The 22,649-nt window shown below is 46.4% G+C and overlaps 2 protein-coding genes across 21 annotated transcripts in view; both read right to left on the bottom strand.

Moving 5' to 3' along the window:
* Positions 1-13,257, bottom strand: part of l1cama (L1 cell adhesion molecule, paralog a) — a 33,001-nt gene extending 19,744 nt beyond the window's left edge. For all 3 annotated transcript variants that reach the window (XM_029833937.1, XM_029833938.1, XM_029833939.1), the window contains exon 1: positions 13,065-13,257. The gene's annotated coding sequence lies outside the window, so the exon portion shown is untranslated. The remainder of the gene's footprint in view (positions 1-13,064) is intronic.
* A 5,616-nt stretch (positions 13,258-18,873) lies between these two features.
* Positions 18,874-22,649, bottom strand: part of huwe1 (HECT, UBA and WWE domain containing E3 ubiquitin protein ligase 1) — a 31,768-nt gene continuing 27,992 nt past the window's right edge. For all 18 annotated transcript variants that reach the window (XM_029833829.1, XM_029833845.1, XM_029833838.1 and 15 more), the window contains 11 exons: positions 22,408-22,510; positions 22,058-22,207; positions 21,735-21,980; positions 21,531-21,648; positions 21,313-21,453; positions 20,942-21,229; positions 20,726-20,831; positions 20,513-20,630; positions 20,121-20,302; positions 19,810-20,000; positions 18,874-19,724 (listed from right to left, as the gene is read on the bottom strand). In XM_029833829.1, coding sequence (XP_029689689.1) covers positions 19,622-19,724; positions 19,810-20,000; positions 20,121-20,302; positions 20,513-20,630; positions 20,726-20,831; positions 20,942-21,229; positions 21,313-21,453; positions 21,531-21,648; positions 21,735-21,980; positions 22,058-22,207; positions 22,408-22,510 — 1,746 coding nt within the window. In that variant the 3' untranslated portion in view covers positions 18,874-19,621. The remainder of the gene's footprint in view (positions 19,725-19,809; positions 20,001-20,120; positions 20,303-20,512; positions 20,631-20,725; positions 20,832-20,941; positions 21,230-21,312; positions 21,454-21,530; positions 21,649-21,734; positions 21,981-22,057; positions 22,208-22,407; positions 22,511-22,649) is intronic.

Genomic DNA, 22,649 nt, shown 5'->3' with positions numbered 1-22,649 from the left:
CCCCTCTGGAAGGGTTTTTAGTGGGACTTTTAATAAAAACTGTCCAAGAAAGACGAGCACCAGTTTTCCTGTCACCTTTTTATCAGTCTTCTCCTCGCTCAGCCCCTCAGATAGTTGACACTAAAAGCTTTCTTCAATTCCCCTCTCATCATTTTTCATCATTTTCCCCTCTCATCATTTCCCGGGCGCCCCCCCCCCTCCTTGTTTGTATGCAACACATCCTCTCTCTCCATCAATTTAATAAACTGCTTGCTGAAGCACTTTTGCTTGAACAATAAGCAACAGGCCCAATTAATTTAATGTTTGGAACTTTAATTCCTGAAGGACTTGAGTTAATCTCTCTCGCGCTGCCACAAGACGCTGTAGAGGTTCAGCTCATTTGGAATTATTCACACCCCAGTCTATAATGTTAATACATCAAGAAATGTTTGGAATTGAAGCCACATCGCTGACCTTCGAATGATTCACCTCTTTCCTGGACGCCTACCCCCCCTCCCGCCGCCGCCGCCGCCCCTCCGGAATAAAGGCGCAGAAGGGAAGGTTGCCTGGGGAGCTACGGGGGAACTGTCCATTCTCACCACATTTCTCTCCATCTCATGCTCTGTCCTGGTTGCCATGACAACGCAGTCTCTCTATCGCACCCCCCCCCCCCCCTCCCCAATGTGTTCGTAATATTCAGTTATGCGCACGCATGAATGCCGAGGTTGACCACATCATACCGGTGTATGTGCGCAAATACTCTCCTGGGCTAAGGTTGAGAAACACGTGCACGTGTAGATTCACGTGCACAGAAATGCCAAGTAGCTTCACATCTCCTTAATAGCACATGTTCTGAGAAAAACCATGAAAAAAAGAGAAATGCCACACAGAGACTTGAAAATGAGCACTTAAGCCACTGAAAGATTGAAGTACTATAATCACTCTTTTCTGAAGGCTAACAGAAAGTACAAAATTCTGTAGAGAGTCTTCCATGGGGCTCTCGGCCTCTGCCCGTCTCTCTCTGTCTGTCCGTCTGTCTGTCTCTTTTGTACTCCAGTAAACACACACAAAAAAACTACAGCAGCAGATATCCCTGGCGTGATTTATTTATTGCTGTTTCTCCCCTCAAGACACAATGGAAACACTAGAATAAAAGCAGTGGTGAATAATTCAAAGAGAAGAGCCAGGACTCATTAAGGCACGTGTGAGGGGCAGCGGAGGGAGAGAGGAGAGGTGAAGGGATGGAAGAGAGAACAGAGGGGAGGGAAACTGACAGGAAAACAGGGGCAACACCGGTGGGAGTTGAGAGGACCGGGTTGACAACAAACTACACAAACAGGGAAAATGATAAAAAGGAAAAGGCAGAGACCGAGGTGCACTGGCATTAAAAAACAACCTGACAAGTAGACGCTGTGTAACGATGAAAGACAGAGGTGCTACCCTGATGTGATAGTGGATCATGTCCCCTCATCCATGTGTTTCAGTGAAATCAGCCTGTGTCAGCAGGTTAGCTAATCTCTCCTCAGCTAATGGATCCTATCTTGGAGTGATACCTCACTCCGTGTTCACTCAAGCCCGCGACTGATAAGGTAATTTGCTTATGGCTTGCCTGTCAGCCATTTAGCCACAGGAAGTAGAGATGTACCAGGGAAAAGATTCCTGTTAGATTGTTAATAGAATAGATGGCTGGCCTGGATTTACTGGTATATAAATCAGGACTGGGGCATATTAATGGGCCCGACACTGGCCTTTTCTCTCACCTGTAATTATGAAGCACAAACAGAGCTTTTATGTATCTAAATTTAGTCTGCATGTAAACACACATGCACATACACACTTGTATCTTTGTAGGGACTTTTATAATACACGACCCAGCTTCCTATCCTAAGCATCCTAACTCACCCTCTCACCCTGACCTAAACCCGGTTCTAACCTCAACCATAAAACCATGTCTTAACCCTCAAATAGTCCTTTGAAGATGTGGAGACCTGCCAAAATGGCCAACTTCCCAAACATGTTCTCACTTTGCCAGTAGAATGAGGATTTTTGAACTCAACATGTTGCAAATACACGGACGCACACGCACATGTATATGAAGTGTTATTACAGTGGGAATCATTTGCTTGGTTAGAAACCACTCAAGTTGGATTCTGTGCCTGCAGCACAAAGCAGTAACCATGGACACGCCCTCTGTTACAGACTGAAGATTTAAAATGCGATGCATACAAATGCCCCCGCGCATGCCGCACACTCCCGTCCTCCATCCATGTTCTATGGGCAGCAGGAAAGTATAGTGATGATCAGAAGCCTGTGAAGATCCTTTGTAGTGTAATGGGTCTGAGCCCATATGACAGGTAGTTAATGGCATTAGCTGGAGCAAACAGGAGCAATCATGACATTATGAAATCACACAGAGCTATTAGGAGTGACCTTCCTTCTGTCTCCTTCCTCTTGTGCTGTCCTGCAGCCTCTGCTTCCTTTCACTCTCTTTATCTTCCAGACTCAGCCTCTCCCTTTCCTCCTGTTCCTCCAGAGCTCGACTCGTGTGTATGGGCGTGTGTTGGTTTTGTCTTTCTTTCTTATTCTGATGAGCATGTTTGACCTTCGCCGATGCCTTTAGTCTTCATTTCAACAATGGCTGAGAGAAAAACACTGAAACAAAACCTCGGAGCTCAGTAAACATGTTAGCATGAGCCCATTTATCCGTTACGGAGCCAGATAAGATTTGATGTGAGCACACTATTAAAGCCTTTGGGGACGGTGCAGCTACACGGGGCTGCATAAAGCGCTGACATCAGTGTAGCATCTGTCAGAGCCAACCCTGAGCCAAAACACAGAAGCTAAGTACAGACGGAAATGACAAACCAGCTTAGAATCAGCACAACCTGTATGAACGAGCCCCGGAGGGAGCGCCGTCTCTGAGGCCGGCGCCTGAATGTGAATAGAATGGTGATCGGACACAAACGACTGTGTGAATTTATGTAAATTCTCCTCTCGTATTCTGATCCAGGGCAGGTGTGAATGAACAGAGCAGCAGCAGAACGAGAGAGCCGGACGGGCTTCAAAGGTTATCTGATGAGACTCAGGTGTGAAAGGAGCATATGTGTGGAAACAGTGTGTTTGGGTTTGTGCCGGCCGGAGAGAGCAGGTGGGAGATGGAGCCGTTTGTTGGAGCGGGAGGTGATGTGGGAGGAGCAACCCTGCAATCTGTCCTTTGACTGCGAGAGCTGAGGATGAGGAGGGAGCGGCCCTGCGAGTCAGGTGATAAGTAGTCTGCACGGCGATGGCGGACACAGTGGTGCGACATGCAAGGACACGTGGCCGCCTCCGCTGGGAGAAATGTCACGCTACGCTCTGAGGAGTGGGCGGGGTGTGTCTACGTGACCTATAACCTCCATCACAACAGGTCAGATGTTGGTGACGCGAGGCTCCCGGAGTATAACGAGAGCGGCACAAGGAGGCGAAGCTGTTTGTGTGAATCCGTGTCTTATTTCTAACTCATTCAAGATTTCCTTCATTTCTGATGCTTTCATATCAAAATGATTTGTGACCTGGAGCCCGCCTGCAGAAACATTTGACAAGCTTTGTGTATGCTGGGTGTAATCCCATCGTTTCCAGCTCTTTAGGGAAATGAGCTGCTGGCTGGGCCGGGTCACACATGCTGCTTTGCTAACACATTTGCATTGCAGAGCCGCAGTGACTGTGGGAAAACGGCCGGAGGTGTTTCTGTTCTTCTGGTTGTCGACCCCCAGGGAGGTCACTCACACTAGAAGGATGTTATAATCCTACATTCACAAGGAAAAAAGACTATTGTTAATAACATTAGCAGTCAGGTGACCCAAGTGGAAGGTGCAGGAGATGCGTCTATCAAAGCAAAAGCATATTACAGAATATGCGATTGCCATCTTCTAAATGCTTAACCAGCTCAGGCTGAGGCTTCTTGGCAATTCCATTAGCTTTGTTAAAAGTAGCAAAAGCAGCACTTCCCTGTAAGTGCTCTTCCGATAATCAAATACAAAACATTCTGGGCCAAGGAAAGGGAAGTAACTCCTCTAAACAGGTGGTGAATATCTGCTTTGTGGAGACAGAAAGGATGGACGAGGAAGATGATAATGATGATGCATAAGGCCCCAAAAAGAATGGGAACAGTTTGTGTGTGTAAGTCTAAAATAGAATTATTTGTTGCACGGTATGGAAAACCTGTTTTTCTGGGTTTTTCTGGGAATCATTAATATTGAAAGTAAATTATAACGGTGGTAAACACACAGCAAACTAATGATGGCGCTCAGGGTGATGAACTGGCTAGGTTTGCTTTATATAAACATATTATGTTCAAAAGAAAGTGGTATTTTTCATCTCAGCTGAAACAGCGCTTAACAGATGAAAAGATGTTTACGGGGCTGATTAATTTTAAGAAGAAAATTCGGGACACACAAACCATGACTGTTCTAGCAGAGCACGCGCCACAAAACCCAGCGGAAAATAAATATTTCCAGTCAAAACAACAGAGTTGAGGAGGCGAAGTCTGCTGATGGGAGGGTAAAGTTTATGTCCTCGTGTGGACACGCCTGCTCGTGCACGCCGTGGCAGCATGAGGGCAGGTTTGGGTAATTGACTGGAAAGACGAGTCAGTTTAAAGGGATTTGCCTGCCAGTCAAATGGGTCTGAGGGAAGATAAAGGGCAGCAAAGAGAGGGGGGACCGGCTTTGCATGTGTTGTGGCTCAGCTTACCAGTACACACCACCTGGGTGCACATACGTGTGCGTGTGTGTGTGCGTGTGTGTAAACCCGTGGGAGTGCGCGCGCTCCCTCTGGTCGTGGCAGGTCAGTGTTGATATGCATGGCCACATTTTGTTTGCGTCAGAGTGTGCGAGATCGAGCGCAGAGTCCTCCCTCTCGCGCCTTTTCTCACCTCTCTGTCACCATGACAACCTCCTGACTCCAGCTCAGCTCCACACAGCAAATATTTCCCTCCCCTCCCCCGTTACATGTTCGTCATCGGCACCCCATCCCCCCCATCTTCTCTCCTCCTCTCATCTGTCTCTACTTTATAGGCCCTGCCTTCATCTCCAGTCTCCAATGTCTCCTGCTCCATCTTTAGCTTCCTCCACTTCCCGTGTCGTCTACATCCTCCCTCCGCTTGAAAGATTCCGTGCTTCCTGGCTGCCGTCTTTGCAGAAATTCTTTTATTTGCACTTCTTCTGTTCTCTCTCCCCTGCTCCCTGCTGATTGCTGCACCAGAATACCAGAATGAAACTTCCCCTTGTCTCTCCCTGAACCCTCTTACCCTACCCTGCCTTCTGCTTCTTTCTTCTTCCCTAAAAGTGGAAGCTTGGGGAACTTTAATCGATGAATCCACCTTTCAGCACAGCTTCATTACCATCAACACAAGATCACATACCAGCAGCCAAAGGTTGGCGTTCCCTTAACCTGGCTATCAGGTCTGGGAGGGATTAAGGCTTTGGGGGGGTTTGCAGGTTGGCACAGCGTCCATGTGTCCCTGCGACTGACCAACTCCCATTACTGGTCTTATCTTCATCATCACGGCACCATTTCTGCTTTGTAATCACATCCAATCGTTACAAATAGAGTCAGACCTCTTAGAGGCAGAGATGCTGCTGCTCTCCAACAGAGCAGGCCCGGGCTCCATCAAAAGCCGGTGTGTTATCTTGGGCGCGCAGCCCCGTCTCTGCCGCAGACCCTCGGCTCTCACAAATCCCCCTCCCCACATTGGCTCCAGCCCCTCCGCACACACACTCCCCGTGCAGTGATACAAATAAATCGAGGACGTGACATTTTGCAGAACCAATTTCCAGCATGGAGCCAAATGAAAAGGAGGGAGCGGATAAACTGGATCCCACCTGTGTTTACACCCATCTGCCACCAGTCACTTAAAAGGATTGACAAGTGTATTTGCCCTTGGTGATGTGTTCCAGGAGGCAGACGGAGTGGGGGCGCAAAAAGAAGACAAATGCTGTTGTGCACAGTCACGCTCCGTCTCTGTTTACTCGCTGTTTTGATTTGCTCCCTCTGCTTTTATGGAGAATCACCCCCCGCACTGGGGGCCCCGGCTGCTGCCAGCTCTGCAGCACTGACTCCAGCCTCCTTCCCCCTGTTTTGTTACACTTCTGAGAAATGACAGAAAAGGGTTTGGCCCGAATCCCCCGTGAGAGAGCGAGTGAAGTGTAGAGAAAGAAATGGAGAGAAAGACTAGAGAGGAAGCTTCCCCTACACCTTCCCCTACAGCCCAACAACTCCACAAACTCTTCATGCCCGTAAGGTCTCAGAACACACATCTGTAGGATGAGCAGAGGTTTCATTTAATTAACAAGCACTCGGTGAAAGTGATGGTGTGATAGAGCAATGTTCCATTAGCCTGTTCACACCTCCAGAAGAAAATAGAGCAGCGAGATTGTTGGTAAACACATATTCATCATTTCCCCTCCGTGGAGTGTTGCTGATCATACTATATAGGACGCTCTGGCAGCGCTGACAACGCTTCTCAAACAGACGCAGGGATCATCTTCAAGTTTGCACAAAGAGAAAGTGTTTTGTGTGTCACTCATCGAGGCCGAGAGGGACCCACGAGGAGCTGGAGATGCTGCTCTGCTTCAGTTAGAGAGTGTCTGTCCCACTCTGAACCGCACGCCGGTCAGAGCGGCGTTCAGTGCACGGTCATAAATAAAACACAGGCTGTCTGAAACCATGGACGGAGGACTGGCTGAAGGAGAAACGAAGGGGTGGCGAACGACAAGACTTAGGAAGACAAACACGGATAAATGATATATGAGGAGTGGAATTGAAGTCAAATTCAGGCTGATGTTTCTGTCTGCAGTATTAAATGTTTGTATTTTAGGTCACTGAATCTGCTTAGAAATGGGCTGTTTTTTCTTTTTTTAATCTTCTAACGCATCTGCTCCTTTTGTCTTCTTACACTGACTTTGTTTTTGGCCCCCGAGCAGGAACGTTCTGTAAATCTATGATCAACATTATTAAAAGGCTACAGATAATAAACATGATTTCTCAGATTTGCTGCTTCTCCTGCCCCACCCGAAGCCTGCAGGATGAGGTCTCTGCTTATAATTACCTCATTAAGCTTGTTAAAAATGCCTGGCCCGTCTGTCTGCTCCCTCCACTTTCTCTCTTTATCTACACATCATTTGCTTTCCCTTCTTCCCCCCTTTTCTCCCTCCTTCCTCCGACGTGACATTTGTACCCCTGAACAAATCTGTTTTTCCTCCATGCTGCTCCAGTTTCCTCATGGTGACTGAGCCTTTTATCTTCTGCTTGTATTAACAAGAAGCCTCTGCACGATCGCTTTCTGCAACATTCCTCATTCTTTGGCGGCACAGATTTAACAAATGATTTAAAAAAGAGACGTGGCACAAAAATGCACTCTGTAAGTTTGGCCACAAAGGCAGAATAGTTGGGCCGCTTGGCCTGTGCAGCCGAGCGTGACGTCTGGTGTAAACAGTTTTGTAGTTAGATAAAGTGTCGTTGCTGCATCTCGGGTGCTGAGTGAGCTTCATGCCCAATTTCCCGCCCCCAAACTCCAACATAAGGCTAATTTACAAGCACAAAGGCTGCTTCTAGGAGACGCTAACAACCCGAGATTCAACAGGGGACAAAAGGCTAATGTGGCCCAGTGTAACAGGTGGTTGAGTGGGGAAAAGGGCATAAATGGAGGACATTTTATGTAGTTATTCCACGTCTTTCTTCTGTTCGAAGTTCAAATATGAAGATTTTAATATAGTATTGTGGCGGACACATAGGGGTGTATCTCACACCCAGGTGATGCATGGGGTGATGGGCGTGGTTAGCCCTTGATTAGATGCATTGTTCGAAGCGCCATTCTGTATTGTCTGGTGGATGCGGAATAAAGACATTTAAACCATCTGCTCAGTCTGAGTCTTTCCTCTTATGTTTATTTTATTGCTAGTTTGGTGCCTAGTTTTTTTAGTTTTTTGTGTATTCTGCTGTTTAGTCTCTCTCCCAATCTAAAAAGAAAAAAAAGCTATTGTGAATTTGGCTGAGAATGTCTACGGAACAACATAAAGGAAGATTAATCACATGACAGGCTGCCTGCTGCACCATACTCAAATCCCTGCCAATGACACCCCCGTGCTTCATGGCAATATCAATCCAAAATGCCACCGGGACAAAAAGAAAGTTTCCATTCTAAATCAGGGAACACTTAAAAGAAATGTCACAGAAGCAGCATTCTGCCCAGCCAGGAGAGGCGAGCTAACATACGTGTTCTTAGTGGCGATACAAGATTTAAGAGAGCCATTCTGCCAGTCTGACACATTCATCTCTGACATTTCTTCAGTCCCTGACATTTTCTACCCCCCTCCTCCACTTCCATCTCTTTCCGGCTGTTCCTAATCAATTTCTCCCCTCTGTAACTCTCTTCCTCCAATGACTTCTCTTTGTCTCCATGCCCCTCGTCTGGCATTACCCTGTTTTAACCTTTGGACGCCACCCGTGTTCCTCCCTGCCCACCATCGCCTGCATGCATGCGGTGGGTGGTGTGTGTAATAGGATGGCACAGTAGGTGAGATTAAATTATCCCAGTGTATGGGGATTACAGCCCACTCAAAAACCCGATCCCCTCCCCTCGCCTGTAAGCCAACTCTAACGGATATCACAGCTGACGCAGCAGAAGAAGACAGAAGCATCTACGTGGTTTCCAGAGGCAAATGTGGGCTATTTACTCGCATCACCTGCAGGAGTGGCGGGGGCTGCGGGTGAGTGCATTGATACTTGCGTCCGATTTCCTGTCTATTCCAGTTAGGATTCATAGCAGTGAAGTGGAGAGCGGAGAAGAGGCAAAATCAATACGCTCGAAGACCAGCGGTTAAAATAAATAAACCCTTATGGACTGTATGGAACCTTATATGGACGCCATCCATCTGAGGCGGTTCTGTCTCTTTTCGACCGCGTTTAAATCTGCAGCGAGAACATGGATATGATTTAAATTCCGGCACCGACGTGAAAGCAATTTCAAGGATGGGTCAAGAAGAAGAAGCATTAGGAAAATTGATAAGGAAAGAATAGAGTGCAGGAGGAAGAATAAATCCCAGCAGTATTGGAAAGGCTGTCAGAAGGCTGATTTTAAGAAAAGGAAATAAATAAATCAATATAATAATAAAACAAAGTCGTTGTGTCAGGCTCATGCAGAGCAGGTGTGATGTAATCAGACCAATATGGTTGAATTCCCCAAAGAAAGCTGCAATATGGTGAAAGCCAGCTGTCGGATGTGATGGCAGATAATAATCATGTAAACCAGCACGTAAAGAGTGGCAGGAAGCAGCGCAACGGTGCTGTAATGCAACAAATGGAGCACTTGAAAAGAGAGTTTTTAGACTTTTAGGCTACAGCGGGGCCCTCTGGAATGTTTCAAAAGAATGAAATAATCCTTTCAACGGTTAGTTGCGGTGTCAGAAACACACACTTTTGATGCAGCCCCACAGTTAACTCATTCATGGCGTGCTTCATGGCGTGCTTCATGACATGCTTCATGGCGTACTGTATGTTCCTGTCACACATGAAATATCTTTGCCAGTAAAATGTTGGGAGCCAAAAGGAAGAGATGCAGGACAGAGGTCCAATTTAGTTTAATTATAGCCACTGTCCGGACAATGACGGCCCTTTTAGAGAGCTGAATGTGGGCCCCAATGCTGGAGGGGAATTCTCTGTTTCGTTGAAACAAAGATGTCATTTAGTGAAGGGCAAAAAGAGAAGAAGAGAAAGAAAAGGACGACGTCAAGGAGAGACAGAAGGTCAGAACTACTTTAATTCATTTTTAGTGTGATTGCTTTACCGTCTGGATATTTAATTACATCTACACAAAATGATGGAATTTAATCAATTTAATTTCCAATAATTTTTCATTAAAGTAATGAAACTCTGATCATAACTAATCAATAACATGAAATATGTCCATTTAAATGTTCTATAACACGATGAGCTGCTCTGATTTCATTATTGCTCTGAAACCACTTCTTCTTTCTAAACAATACACATGACAAGATTGCTGATCTAATCTTGAATATCTGCTTCTCGGGGGAAATCTGCAATATTTCCTCCAAGTAAATATGATATCGCACCCTGAAGAATCACATTTGTTTTCTTACTGGCATCCTAATATTGCCCCAGTCTGGGTCTTACTTTCCTAAAAGGGATTAATGCATTTTTCTAAAACTTGCCAGGGCCGGATCGATATTTTGATTCAGAGGCTAATGTGAGCCTCTCTGTCTATGAGATAAAACCAGCGGAGGGGGGTGTGCACGTAGCAGGGACACCAGGTTGATGGGTTGCCTTTATCACTATAATAGTTCTGGTTTAGGCACCGGCTTCATCCAGTGCTGCTCCATCCTGGCCTGCTGCCTTTTAAATCAGCCTTTTCATCTCCTCCCTTTTTTTGGCAAATGTCTTCTCCCCTTCAGCTGCCCCCCCCCATCCCCCCCAGCTTCCTCCCCTGTAATCATTTACGAATGGTTGAGCTGTCAATTCATCTGACCCTTGACCCCCTAAATCACCACAATGTATTCTTCACCACAGCCCTGACAGCATGTCGACACCATCCCCAATTGACACCCAGTGGGCCGACTCCCACCCGTGTGTGTGTGTGTGTGTGTGTGTGTGTGTGTGTGTGTGTGTGTGTGTGTGCTGTGGCTGACAACATCCTGGTGAAACACACAACGTGGGCATCATAAAGAGAAACGCACCAGGAGTAAACTCTGCAGGGAGAAGCTCACCAAGTCTTTGATTGTGCTTTTGTGAGTTTAGAACTTGACTATTGTTCTCAGAGGAGAACAAAAAAGGAAGCCAGACACGAAAGATGCTTCATCAACTCCTCAGTGAAAGTGACGCTTCTCCCGCTTAACCCTTGTTTTACCCCGACGCTGGTTCACCGTCTGAATCCCCAGAACGTGCCAAGTGCAGCCTTTGATCCCGCAGCAGACGACCCAGTAATCAGGCTGGGGAGGCAACATGAGAGGCTCTCTAATTAGCTGCACTGCAACAGGACGTCAGCCGTTTGTCTCTGCTCAGCTCCTGCTTGTGTGTTGCAGGATCCCCCCCCCCCCCCCCCCCCAACGTTGCATCTGCAGGGCTGTAACAGGTTGCAGAAGGAAGCAGGAGCATCACTGCTCCTCCCTGAACTGGCAGGTCCAGAGCAGATCCCACCCACACCAGCTCACCCCTCCAGAGGTACAGAGGTGCCTCTTCTTCTTCTTCTTTTTCTTCTTCTCCTCTCTCTCTCTGCTGTTCTTCATTATCATTTGGATCTCTCATTTTCATGATGCTTACAGCAACCCTCCTCTCTCTCGTGCAGATCCCCCTGGACTCCCTGTCCTGCTCTCCTAACATAAATCCCCGCTTCCATTCATCTTACTGATGGAACTGCTCAATTAACCGACCCACATGAGTGAGAGAGAGAGAGAGAGAGGAAGCGAGGGATTACATTTTGTAACCTACTGTAGTCAAGCCCACTACTCTCACAACAATATGCAGCAGCTCACAACACCGAGGGGGGATCAGCTGCCACAGCTGTACACACACCCCTCTGCATTAAATAGTATGATAATGCGACCAGCAGCAGGTCTCTGGAGCATTGCTGCCATAGAGAGGACATGCACACACACACGCACGCACACACACACCGCTTGATTGCGGCCTCTTCACAGGAACGGCTTTATGTAACGTGTGAGTGTGCGCAGCGCGGCGTGTTTACGAATGTTGTACAGATGGTAACCAGTCACTGCCGGGCACCCCCCCGACTGGGTTCATCTGGGACGAGCCGCAGGGTCCTGAGGGCTGCAAGGGGGAAGGGGGGGGGGGGGGGCAGCAGGTTCACCCCTGCTTCCAGCACACATGTGCTGGTATGAGCAGATGAACAAAGACACACACACCCTAACATGTTTAGAGGTGGATCAGAGCTCGTGAGAACGAGTTATCACCAAGGTGATAAGTCGTTTATTCCTCACCGATGGGGGATCGGATGTGGGCAGGATGGCGGCAGCGGGAGGCTGTGTGGCGTGCAGCCAGGTGAGGGGCACACCTTCACAGTCTGGTGCTGCCACACCCTTATTTGTTCCGGGTGCTTTTGTATGGCTGATGTGCCCTGCCTCCTGTTGATCTCGCAGGGTTTCTGTTTCCTGTTTTTCCTTTGCAGTCTGAGGTTATCCAGCTCCGATGGCTTGGAAAAGCTCCGCTGCAGCTACGATAGGAAAAGTGGAGTCTGGAAACTGGCCGTAAATGTTTCCGCAGGGCTGAATTTTTCGTCCTGCACGGTAATAAAAATCATGGCAGCACATTTCGACCACAGGCGGTGCTCAACACTCAGCCATGAGCTGGGGGAGGGGAGCGCAGGGAGTAAACGAATATTCATATCAAGGTGGTGAGAAAGGAGCGGCATTTGATTTAACATGCAGAAACCAGATAAAGACACTGAGCTGCGGATTTAAAGAGCGGTTTGTGCCACTTTGTGCCACTTTTAAGAAGCATGCTGTTACACAAGGGCGTCATCGAGGGGTCGGAGAAAAGACAAAAATCCCAACTTCAGGTGCATCAGACACAAGTGCAGCCTGATCTCTCTAATAATCTGCCTGATCGAGCTCATCTCCCAGAGGGGAGGCAGAGCAACACGCAGCAGTGCTGTACTGAGCATCCAATATTAATGCCAGGAGAGACCCTGTTGCATGCATCAAGCTGTACAGGGGGCAGAGAAAGTACAAATCAAATGAAAAAAACAATCAAAACCAACAGATTATAAGGTTTGTCCGGCTAATACACGTGATAACAAAATCCCAATCCTGGACTATTGATATAAAGACAGACTTGACATTTATCCATTTATTTAATAATTGATTTTTTATAGAAAAGCGAGTGGTGTGAAATCGCTGGTTGTGCAGTTTTCCTCCGTAAACACCCGCTGGGGGTCACGGACCTCAGGGGCTGCGACCACGCTGGTACTTTGCAGCAGAACATAAAGCAAAGGTGCGATTCCCAAACAAGACTGCAGCCTCATCAACATGCTCACAAGCTCATCTGCCTACGATGTCACTGATTTCTCCTCTTACCTTTTGCAGCGACGCGTTTTGACTCCAACAACTCCCGGAGAGCCTTTTCCCCCCACTCTCTCTCTCTCTGTATCTGTCTGTCTGTCTGTCTGTCCCGTTCTTATCTGCTCGCGTCTTTTCTTCCTCGTCTCTGTGAAATTGATTGTGCCCCTCTTCCCTCTGCTGATGCTGCAGTGAGAAACCCACCCTCCTTCGGCCGCACGCTCTCCCTCTCTCCCTCCTTGACTCCTATTGGCTGCCTGGTAGAGGTGACATCACCCTTCTTCTCTGCCTGACATCCTCCCTCCCTCCCTTTCTCTCTCTCTCCACCACCCTCTCAGTGGATTCTGACCATTCCTTTATCACCGTCCCCATCCTTAACTTCTTGAGGTCTTGCTCTGATCTGTTTTTTGATCTCCAGTTATAGAGTGAGCACAATCATTCATGCTTTACATGAGCATGTAGCCCATAACCTGGTCCACGTCTCTCTTCGCTCCTCTAGCTGCATGTTTTGTGTTAATAATCTGTTTGCTCCGCTGGGTTTAACTTTGATAAGCTCATTTAATGAATTCCAGCTCTGAGACTGTGCCAGTGCCTCAGCTCATTAGCGTTAAAGGCGCGACCGGGATGATTGTTTCAGAACGCTGGCGAATACATATGTGCCGCCTCTTATCTGAGTCTGGGGGAGAGTCTGGGAGATGCTCTGATTTCAGAGCAATAAAGGCCTGAGGTAATCCTCCGTGACAAGATAAATGTTGTTGGTGACGGTGATGGAGCGCGCGATGGTAATCTGCAGAAGGTTCCTCACGTCTTTGGATCTGTTTTCTCTTCACAAGAACCGAAGTCGAGTCTCTGTTCATATTAATGTAGCTGCACGTCTGAAGCAAAGGTGCAGAGATTATGGAGACATTGTTGGAGATTATATCAGGGGATTGTTGCCTCACTGGTGCGTCCCAATGTCTGCTGAAACACCAGGTCAAAGGTTGGATTCAAGATCTCTAAAATAATTGCGAAAATAAGTCTTTCGGCAACAAGGCGGTTATTCTGCGTGAACATGAAATGGGCTGCTTCAACTCTAATATGAGCTGAATGTCCAGTGGGATTCTACTGACCATCGCATCCACAAGTGCTTCCTCTACATTATATGTTTCTTTGCTAAAGGTTGTAAGGATGTAAATATGACCTTTAGGTTTTGTACTAAACAGTCATAAATTATAGCTGACAAGTAATAGTGTTTGGCTTGGGTTGGAGGCCAACGTCAATATTTATGGACATGTCTAACTCATAAATGAAAAAGAAAATCTCCTTTTCAGTCATATTTAGGATCAAAAACTGAGTATAAATCTGGCAAAATGAACACCTGTTAAACAGTGTTGAGCCCATTCACCAGCACTGGTCCATTTTAGTTATTTGTGCCACCTCATTTGGATAAATAACCAATCACACATAGCTTCATCAGCCCTTCAGGCTTCCGTGTGTTGCTCAAGGACACTCCGGCATCACAGAAACAGGGCACGGGATCTACCTAGCGACCTCTGGAGTGGAGTCCACCACCTGAGCTCCAGCCGCCCGACGCTCCCCTGCAGCAAGAACACAAAATGTTGCCTTCCTGTAATCACGAAGAAAACAAATGTTTGGAGGAGAAAACACTTGGGAATGAGGACAAAAGCACGCTCGTCCCAGAAAATGAAAGCGCTCGGAAAGATTCAGGTAATTGGGTCAGCGCCACACTCTGTCATAAAGCCTTACTCCAATCAGCGCCGGCGCGCCCATCTGCCATTCCTGCCCCGGGGTACGGCTGGCCTGCAGACAAAACTGTGGGACGAGCACAGGGGCGACGGCTGATGGCAGGTAAGGACCTCCAGCACGATCCTCCACAGAAGACGTGCTGAGAGTTCAGGGCCCCAAAACGATGGGATGGTCAGGATCACGGGCGGGTGTGACATGGTTTCAGAGTCCAGCCTGAGCTGGGGTAGATCCAGCTCTCTGTACTATCACCTCGGAGGAGACGCCTCCCTGACGCGTCCTTTTCTGTCTCCCAAAGCCATTCATCTGCAGAGACGTCTCACTCGACCTTGGAAAGGTACAGCCCTTCATTCCCTACTGTGAGTCAGCTGGCAGACAGGCTGGAGAGATGGAATTATATATGAAGCAAGGAGTGTGTGTGGGGGGCGCGTTAAGGTCTGGAGTTGCAGGAAAAAAGAAACAGTTGCACTCAGCAAAAATCATAGACGGAGACAATTCCATCAGCTTAAGCAGGGAGGGGATGGATGCAATCTAGTAAATGGCTGCGGCATGGGCGGGTGCAGGCTGAGAGGGAGGGGAATGAAGTCTGGGGATCCAGAGAAGCACAGAATTAAAGACAAAGTGATGACAGCTCGCCATCCGATAGAGAGAGGGGCACTGGGCTCCTTCTGACTGTCCATCCCAGTTCCCCATCGAGCCCCTTTCTCTTCCTCTCTGGAGTTCAGCTTTGATATGAGGCTTGATGGGAAGTCAACACAGTTGCATTTACTGGAAGGAAGAAACCTCTTTTTTTTAAATGTGTTTTTTGTGAAATGCACAATGATTGAAAACAGATGGCCGGAGGGGGGAAAGAGTCTCCGAAGCACAACTGAACAGTGGGGAAATAAACAAGACCGATTCCTCTGAATTTGGAGGAAGAGTTGCACACATGTGTGATTGCACAACTCAAATGTCCTCATGGCACTTCCTGTTTATGGGCAACCATTTCTCTTCCAGTCAGTTTGTCTCTGAGGGAGAAAAACTAAGAGGGCAACAGAAATTGTGAGACAAATAGAATCAAACTACACTTTGACTACAGGTTTATTGTCTGACTGCACAGTTCCTGGGTTGGTGTGTGTGTGTGTGTGTGTGTGTGTGTGTGGAGGTCCAATGATCCGAGTTAAAGACATTACGCCTGCAGAAGGTCAGCCAGCCGTCAGTGACCTGGTGTTAATCATGAGCTAATTGGAGGGAAATGACTGATTTAGACCGCCGCCTTGCTTCAGAGTGGCTGGGCCGTCACGACTCACCACAAAACATCCCATTAAACATGCGAACCACGTGAAGAAAGACACCCCCGATCAAGACTGGGCTGAAGAATAAAAGAGCAGGAATGCCAACGTTTGTATGAGAACGCAGGTCCGAAATACGTCATCCGACCATTTTCGTAGTCCAGTGCAGCGCAGATGTCCCCAGAACAAGTGTCATTGGGAGAACCAGATTCACCTCCTAAAGCTCTTCAAAGGCAGATTTATATCAAACTCCTGTAAAATGCCACCAGTTGCCACTGCTGTGCCACTGAGGGAGAGGCCGCGGGAGAGCGGGGTCCTGTCCGATATGGCCGAGAGGGAAACGAGACGCTTGGAATTAAAAAAGACAGTGACCTTTTCGGAAGACGGTGTGTCACCGACAATTAAGCTCTGGGCTGAACCATGCAGCAGGGGTCAAAGGTCAGCCGGCGTACACCCGTCCCTGCCTCTGACACGGCTGACCTCCTCTGCCACCAGAGGTACAAACTTCGGAGTGCTTGAAGTCATCGTGAAGCCAGGAAAGTATTGGCTAAGCAGCCACTTACACACACACATCCTCTTACTTCTATCTTTGTGAGGACCTTTTATAGGTATAATGCATGATCCCGTTCCTTCCATTAACATAAACATCCCCACTTGACCCTAACTTAAAACCAACTATAATCCCAACCTTAAAACCATGTCTTAACCCTCAAGCAGAAGTTGTGAGGACCAGCCAAAATGTCCTCACTTTGCCAGTAGAATGTGGATTTTGGTGCTCAGTGTGCAGCAAGTACAATTACAAGAACAAAACAGGCAGCGTTCCATGGAAATCTTTGTATTCAGAAAGATGAAAACACACAAAATACGAGTCAAACTGCAACTATGGTGCTTTGATCAGGTTATTGTTTGCACAAAATACAACATGCGATTTGTTCCTGAATACTAATCAGGCTTTATTTCATCTTGTTTCTGTTCTGAATCCTCTGAAGAAAGGGTTAAGACGCCATCTCTCACTGACTCCGTTCCAAACATTTCTGGCTAATTAGAAACACTGAATCAATTACTCTAATGAACTGATCTTGCCTCCCTGCCCATTCGAGCTCTGCGCTGTGGAGGCCGTTGGTAATTTTTGCTGTGATTTATCCCAGAAAGACAGCGGCAGTAAAAAGGCTCTCTGGCTGGGATTCACGGCGCAGCCATTATTAATGAAGCCGCCTTCATTTCCTCCGTCCACTTACGAGGAGGGAGTCGCCATTAGTGGTGCACTTTGTTTACCATCTTCAGTTGTTTCCATCGTTGTCATTGGGGGCATGTTACGATGCCCAAATGTAACCCATTCATTCACACCTAAGGTCAGTGTATCCTGGCAGCGGATTGTTCTGGACTGGTGAATATTGGAGGGGCTTTACTGGAGGACGCCATGGAGAACAGGCACGTGGCAGAATGATGCATCTCCAACTGCAAATCTGCCACATTTGTTTCTTTGAAAGGAGATCTCCAATCCCGCCCCAGAGTAACAGACGACTTCATTTCCCGACAGCCCTCTTTGAGCAACTTTACTGCATGATTTATTATTTTTCTCCATAAATTTCAAAACTGTGCCTCCACTCCACCCCTGCAACAGACGCTCATCAAATTAAGTCAATTTATAATGGATAGAAAACTACACAAGGAGGGGAAGGGGGGTTGGACTGGTGACTATGTGGTCTGAAGGAAGCCCAGGAAAGCATTTAGACCCAATTTTTCATGCCTCAGCAGGCAGCAAATCAGACGTGGTTGCTCCGTACTCTGCAGCCACGTAGGTATTCGCTGGCTGTGGGGGAGGGTCAGAGAACCTCCACAGCAACGCAGGCGGAAGAGAAGGTTCGATTTTTTTTCCCTCCCCAACCGTTGTAGCGGCTCCTGAAGTGGAACAAATTCAGCAGAGCAGGTGTGTGATTGGGGGGGGGTCCTGACACTGAGGTTGGCTTAGTAATGAAAAGGATGAGAAACATCAGCTGGTTCTTCCTTCAGAGGGGCTGAAGTCTGTATTTTTTTAAATGATCATTTGACCTTGTTAGGGGTCATGCAGCATCTGACAAAGGTCAGGCCCAGGCACTGATGGATGCATCGGGGATAGAATCAACACCCAGAGAACCTTTGATAATCCTTAAACATCTACATAATTACAAGCTTTAATGAGGCAGGCAGATGCAAGTCTGTTGAGATGGGAAGCCAGGAAACCATTAGGCTTTGCTGCCCAAACAGCTCTGCCATATACATTTGCTTTATTTAGTCTGAATAAAGTAACAAATCAAGTGTTTTCAGTGCTAATCTAAAACACTTCATTATCAGGATAAACATTAGTTTGATGAGGTTTTTAAAAAAACAGTTTTTTGCCAGTGACATTTAGAATTTAATGCTTGAATTTTCCCCCTTTGTAACCACAATTTCATAAAGGAGCTTTGAAATGAACCTGTTTGATCTCAGGTTGAGCAATATTCCAGTGTTAATATTTAATGTGATCCCCGGGGACGATCATTGTCCAAAGCATGACATTTTTCCCTCCCAAGACATTTAAAGCTGATTAAGTTGCTTTCGTGGAAAGGTTTTCCTCACATCAGCGCTGCGGTCAGTGACCCGTCGCTGCCAGGATGTCTCGTACCAACAGATCCAACTAAACATTTGCTGAGCATTAAAGGTGTGATTTAGGCCAAAATTGGTGAAGTTTGATTTTTAGGGGTCCAATAATCAGCTATAGTTTTGATGTGATTAGAATTCAATGAGTGGAGACTGTAAAGAATGTTTAAAACACCGTTCAAGGACACAATAGATGCAATTTTATGCATTTATTCATGTAGATATTCCACTCTGATTCAAAGGCTCAAGGCTGGGTCAGCAATTTAATAGCCAAAAATACTCTAGTTTCTTTTTTTTTTTTTTAAATATCTCCTTCAGGTCATGTCTTCATCTTTTGTACCATCCTTCCTTAAAAATGCCACAAAAGTCTGAAAAGTGCATTTTTGCGAATATCTGAAAACTCCTGTTGCTCATATACCCCCCACCCCCCCAATAAAAATGCTCCCCACCATCAAGGCGCATAAGGTAACAAATCTGCAACAAGAAACCACCACCAATTTTTCCCCAAATGTTTTATAACGTCCTGTTCAAACAACATTCTCTTATCATTTTTACACAACCAGAGAAAAAAAGATTAAACATAAACTCCCAAACCTTTTGTACAGAGAAATCAAACTAAATGAGAAAAAAGGTCTCTTATATTAGTCCATGATTTATCCTCTGAATATCCACACTTGCATTTGTAATTAAACTGGGGAGGGAGACACGGCTGTGTCATTCATGAGGCTTTCTGTGTTGTATGCAATATCAATCAGTCCACTGCACTTGCTGGTTATATCTGCTCTATACGAAATAGAAACCAGTAAGTCGAGGCCATTCATCTAGTAATCCAGTGATGTCTATGTTTTTGTGTGTTCGAAATTACCGGTGTTGATGCATCAAGAATAGGCAAATCTAAATCAAGTGTTTGTAATCATATCAGTTTGCTGAGAATCTCATTGTTTAAGCCAATCCGAATCCCTCTGAACATTCCTGAATGGCCAAAAGCAGCATATGTCTTAGCTTCTCATAGCTTTCATAAGCTGGGAGGTCCAACTGGTTAAAGCTGTGGATGGAGAAAACAACAAATCACATTTTGCCCTAACAACTGTGTTATTTATGTCTTGTAAATATGACCCAAATGTCCATACCAGGTATGAGCGGATGGTAAGCGGTCAGTGGAGCGATCGTCTCTGTGGATCTGAAACTTCTGGATGCCGTTCATGCCTTCCAGGGCAGAAAACCCTTGGAGGGGAACCTTGGATGTGCCGGTGACGAACTGTAGGAATTTGGCTCTGTCTGCCTGGTCAAAAGACCGCAAAGCTCTCCAGAACCACTGAATCTGAAAAGGAAGAGAAGGTCAAGATACAATGGAATTAAAACCAGTTACACTTTACCCAATGACAGCGGCGAAACAACAAAGCACAGAAACCTGGTGGATAACAACAACACTCACTCATACCTGGATTGAACTGGACTGGTATTTGTGATATTCAGTGTTGGCCTTTAGGTCATCAATATCAATGGTGGGGAGACCAGAAATCAGCAACTCCAGTTCTTGCTCAGTGAAGATGGAGATAAGTCTCTTGGGAATGATCTCGTAGAATCCCTCCAGGAAGGCAGCAAGCTGCTTCCGGATCGCACCTACAAAACCAAAGTACTCCGTCAGGAATCTTTGTGTAGTTTCACATAAAACTTAATGCACTTGCTTAATTTGGCATTTTTAATTCAATTGTCATGACTGGTGCTGTGTGGAATGCTGCCACCTAGTGTTTTCTTTTAGGATTTGTGCTCTTTACATGTGATTAATCACTCTGCTTTGGCCAAAAAATAGGAAATGCATCACATTCTCACCTGTCATCTTCATCTGGCACACCAGATGCACATACTCCTTTTTGTTTTCCTCTGTTACCAGGATGTTGGCTCCATTTGGTTTGAGATCCCTGACTTCGCACACTCCAAACTCCTGGACCTAACAAGTCATGGTTTCAGTGCATTACTTTTTTAGTCCTGAACAAGTTGTAAGACACATTTAAAACCAATAAGTAAAAACTAAAAAATACAAACCTCAGTGCTAAAGGTCAACTCATAGCCCAACGTGGATACATCATTCTCCAACAAGTATACCAAACCCTGGAAGAATGGGTAATCCTCACTCTCCATGTCTGTGTACCTGGTAACACCACAAGAATTTGATCATGAAACAAAGACCCTTGAATCCATTTAAAACTTTTCTCTTGGAATATTTAATATAAAGACTGAAACAGTCAGTATCTGGAATACCTGACACTCTTGCCCAAGATGTGCTTGTAGAAGCTGCGAGTGAAGTAGCACTCCAATAACCGGTTATCATAGACCGCCTTGGCCACCACACGACCCACAAACTTAAAATAGCTCAGGTGGTTGGGGTTACAATGCGAAGAGGGGTTGATGGTATACGTGACCCGGTCACCAGGTGATGTGCGAAACAGTGCATACATGGGATTGAACATCTCCCGGGAGATGATCATGTACCATTCTCTTAACAGACCACCGGCATCCTGGCCCTCTTCCCCTTCAAATACAATGTAACTGCAAAAGGAATGAAAGAGAATATGAGGCTAAATGATGAATTTGGGAGGAAATCCTGGAATGGGACAGCACTCTAGCCTTACAGCCTATTCTTCATGTCCTCTGGACTCTTGCGATGAAGTTCTCTGTACGAGTCCTCAAACACGTGATCCCGTCTCACATGCACAGCCATGTCCTCCTTCCTCAGGCCTTCATCCAATCTCTCCAACTCTTGGCGGAAGTACCTACAAAGATGGTAAAAATGGATGGGGTGAGTTGCGGCCCAACAGAGAGTGAAAATACTGCTTTCAGAAAGACTTACTTCCTCTTAACATCAAAGTCAAGAATGCGAATGTAGTCAACAAGTACTGCAAAAGGTCCATCAGCCAAGTGAGTCGTGGACTGCCGGAGAATCTGGTTCAGCACTGTGCGGTGGGTTTCTAAAGGTAATGAATGTAAATCAGATTAAAGGATTCACATACAAATAACTAATTGAAGGGAGAAGATGTATATTTTTAAGGCTCACCAGCAAACCGGAGGAATTTCTGGGTGTCTGGTGGCAGGTTTGAAGAAATGTGCATGGAAGAAGGCTCCCTGGAAAAGAACGGATCTAGGGATGAAGGGGTGGCTGGAGTAAGGGGCGCTGGAGAGAGTGGTGGAGGCTCATCTTTGATGTGAGAAAGCTGGCTCTCTCGGGTGTCTCTCACTGGTGGTTTGCTTTCTCGTTCTGTGGCGTGCACCAAAAAGAACGCCTCAACAGCAGGCTGGAGAACTGCAAAACCGAACAGAGATCATTAGGACAAAGCCCAATCATCCAAGCATTTCAGAAATAAAATGAATTTTACTGACCCAGCACGGCGTGCTGATCATGCGACTCCTCCAGTTCTTTCAGACACTCTCCGAGCATGTCCCACAGCTCATCCAACAACAGCTGCTCACTTAGCAGTGGGAGGTCTGGAAGTCTTTCCTCGCTCTCAGACTGGCCATTTCCTTCCTCATCTAAAAAAAGCAAAGTTAAGCTCTAATATGGGCAATTATTTCTGTCAAAATCAGTAGAGTGAAACGGTCTCGCTATTAAAATTATATTGGTTTAAGTAGAACTTCAAGAGTGATTAAAAGAATATGCATGACATAAAAAACTTAAAAGGACATATCTAATGATTACACAGAAAAACCCCAAGGTCATCGTTAAAGCTTACCCAGAGGTGTTGGATCTTGCTCTAGAGGAGAAGGCTGGTCCACGTCCATTGGAGAGTCATCTCTCTGCGTTGGCTGAGCCTCTCCCATCGACTGTGCTTCAGACTAAAGAAGCCAAATCAAAAAAGCCAGAGTGATGCAAAACAATGAAGCGTTTAATTCATAAAACTATTGGACACAGCAAAGTCCACGTCAACAAGAGCACAGGCCTATGCTGAGGCAATATATTTGAGAGGCAAATCCC

This window comes from Takifugu rubripes, chromosome 3 (assembly GCF_901000725.2).
Source record: "Takifugu rubripes chromosome 3, fTakRub1.2, whole genome shotgun sequence".
NCBI classification, from domain to species: domain Eukaryota; kingdom Metazoa; phylum Chordata; class Actinopteri; order Tetraodontiformes; family Tetraodontidae; genus Takifugu; species Takifugu rubripes.
Note: the sequence above shows the minus strand (reverse complement) of the source record. Positions and strands in the feature narration are given on the sequence as shown.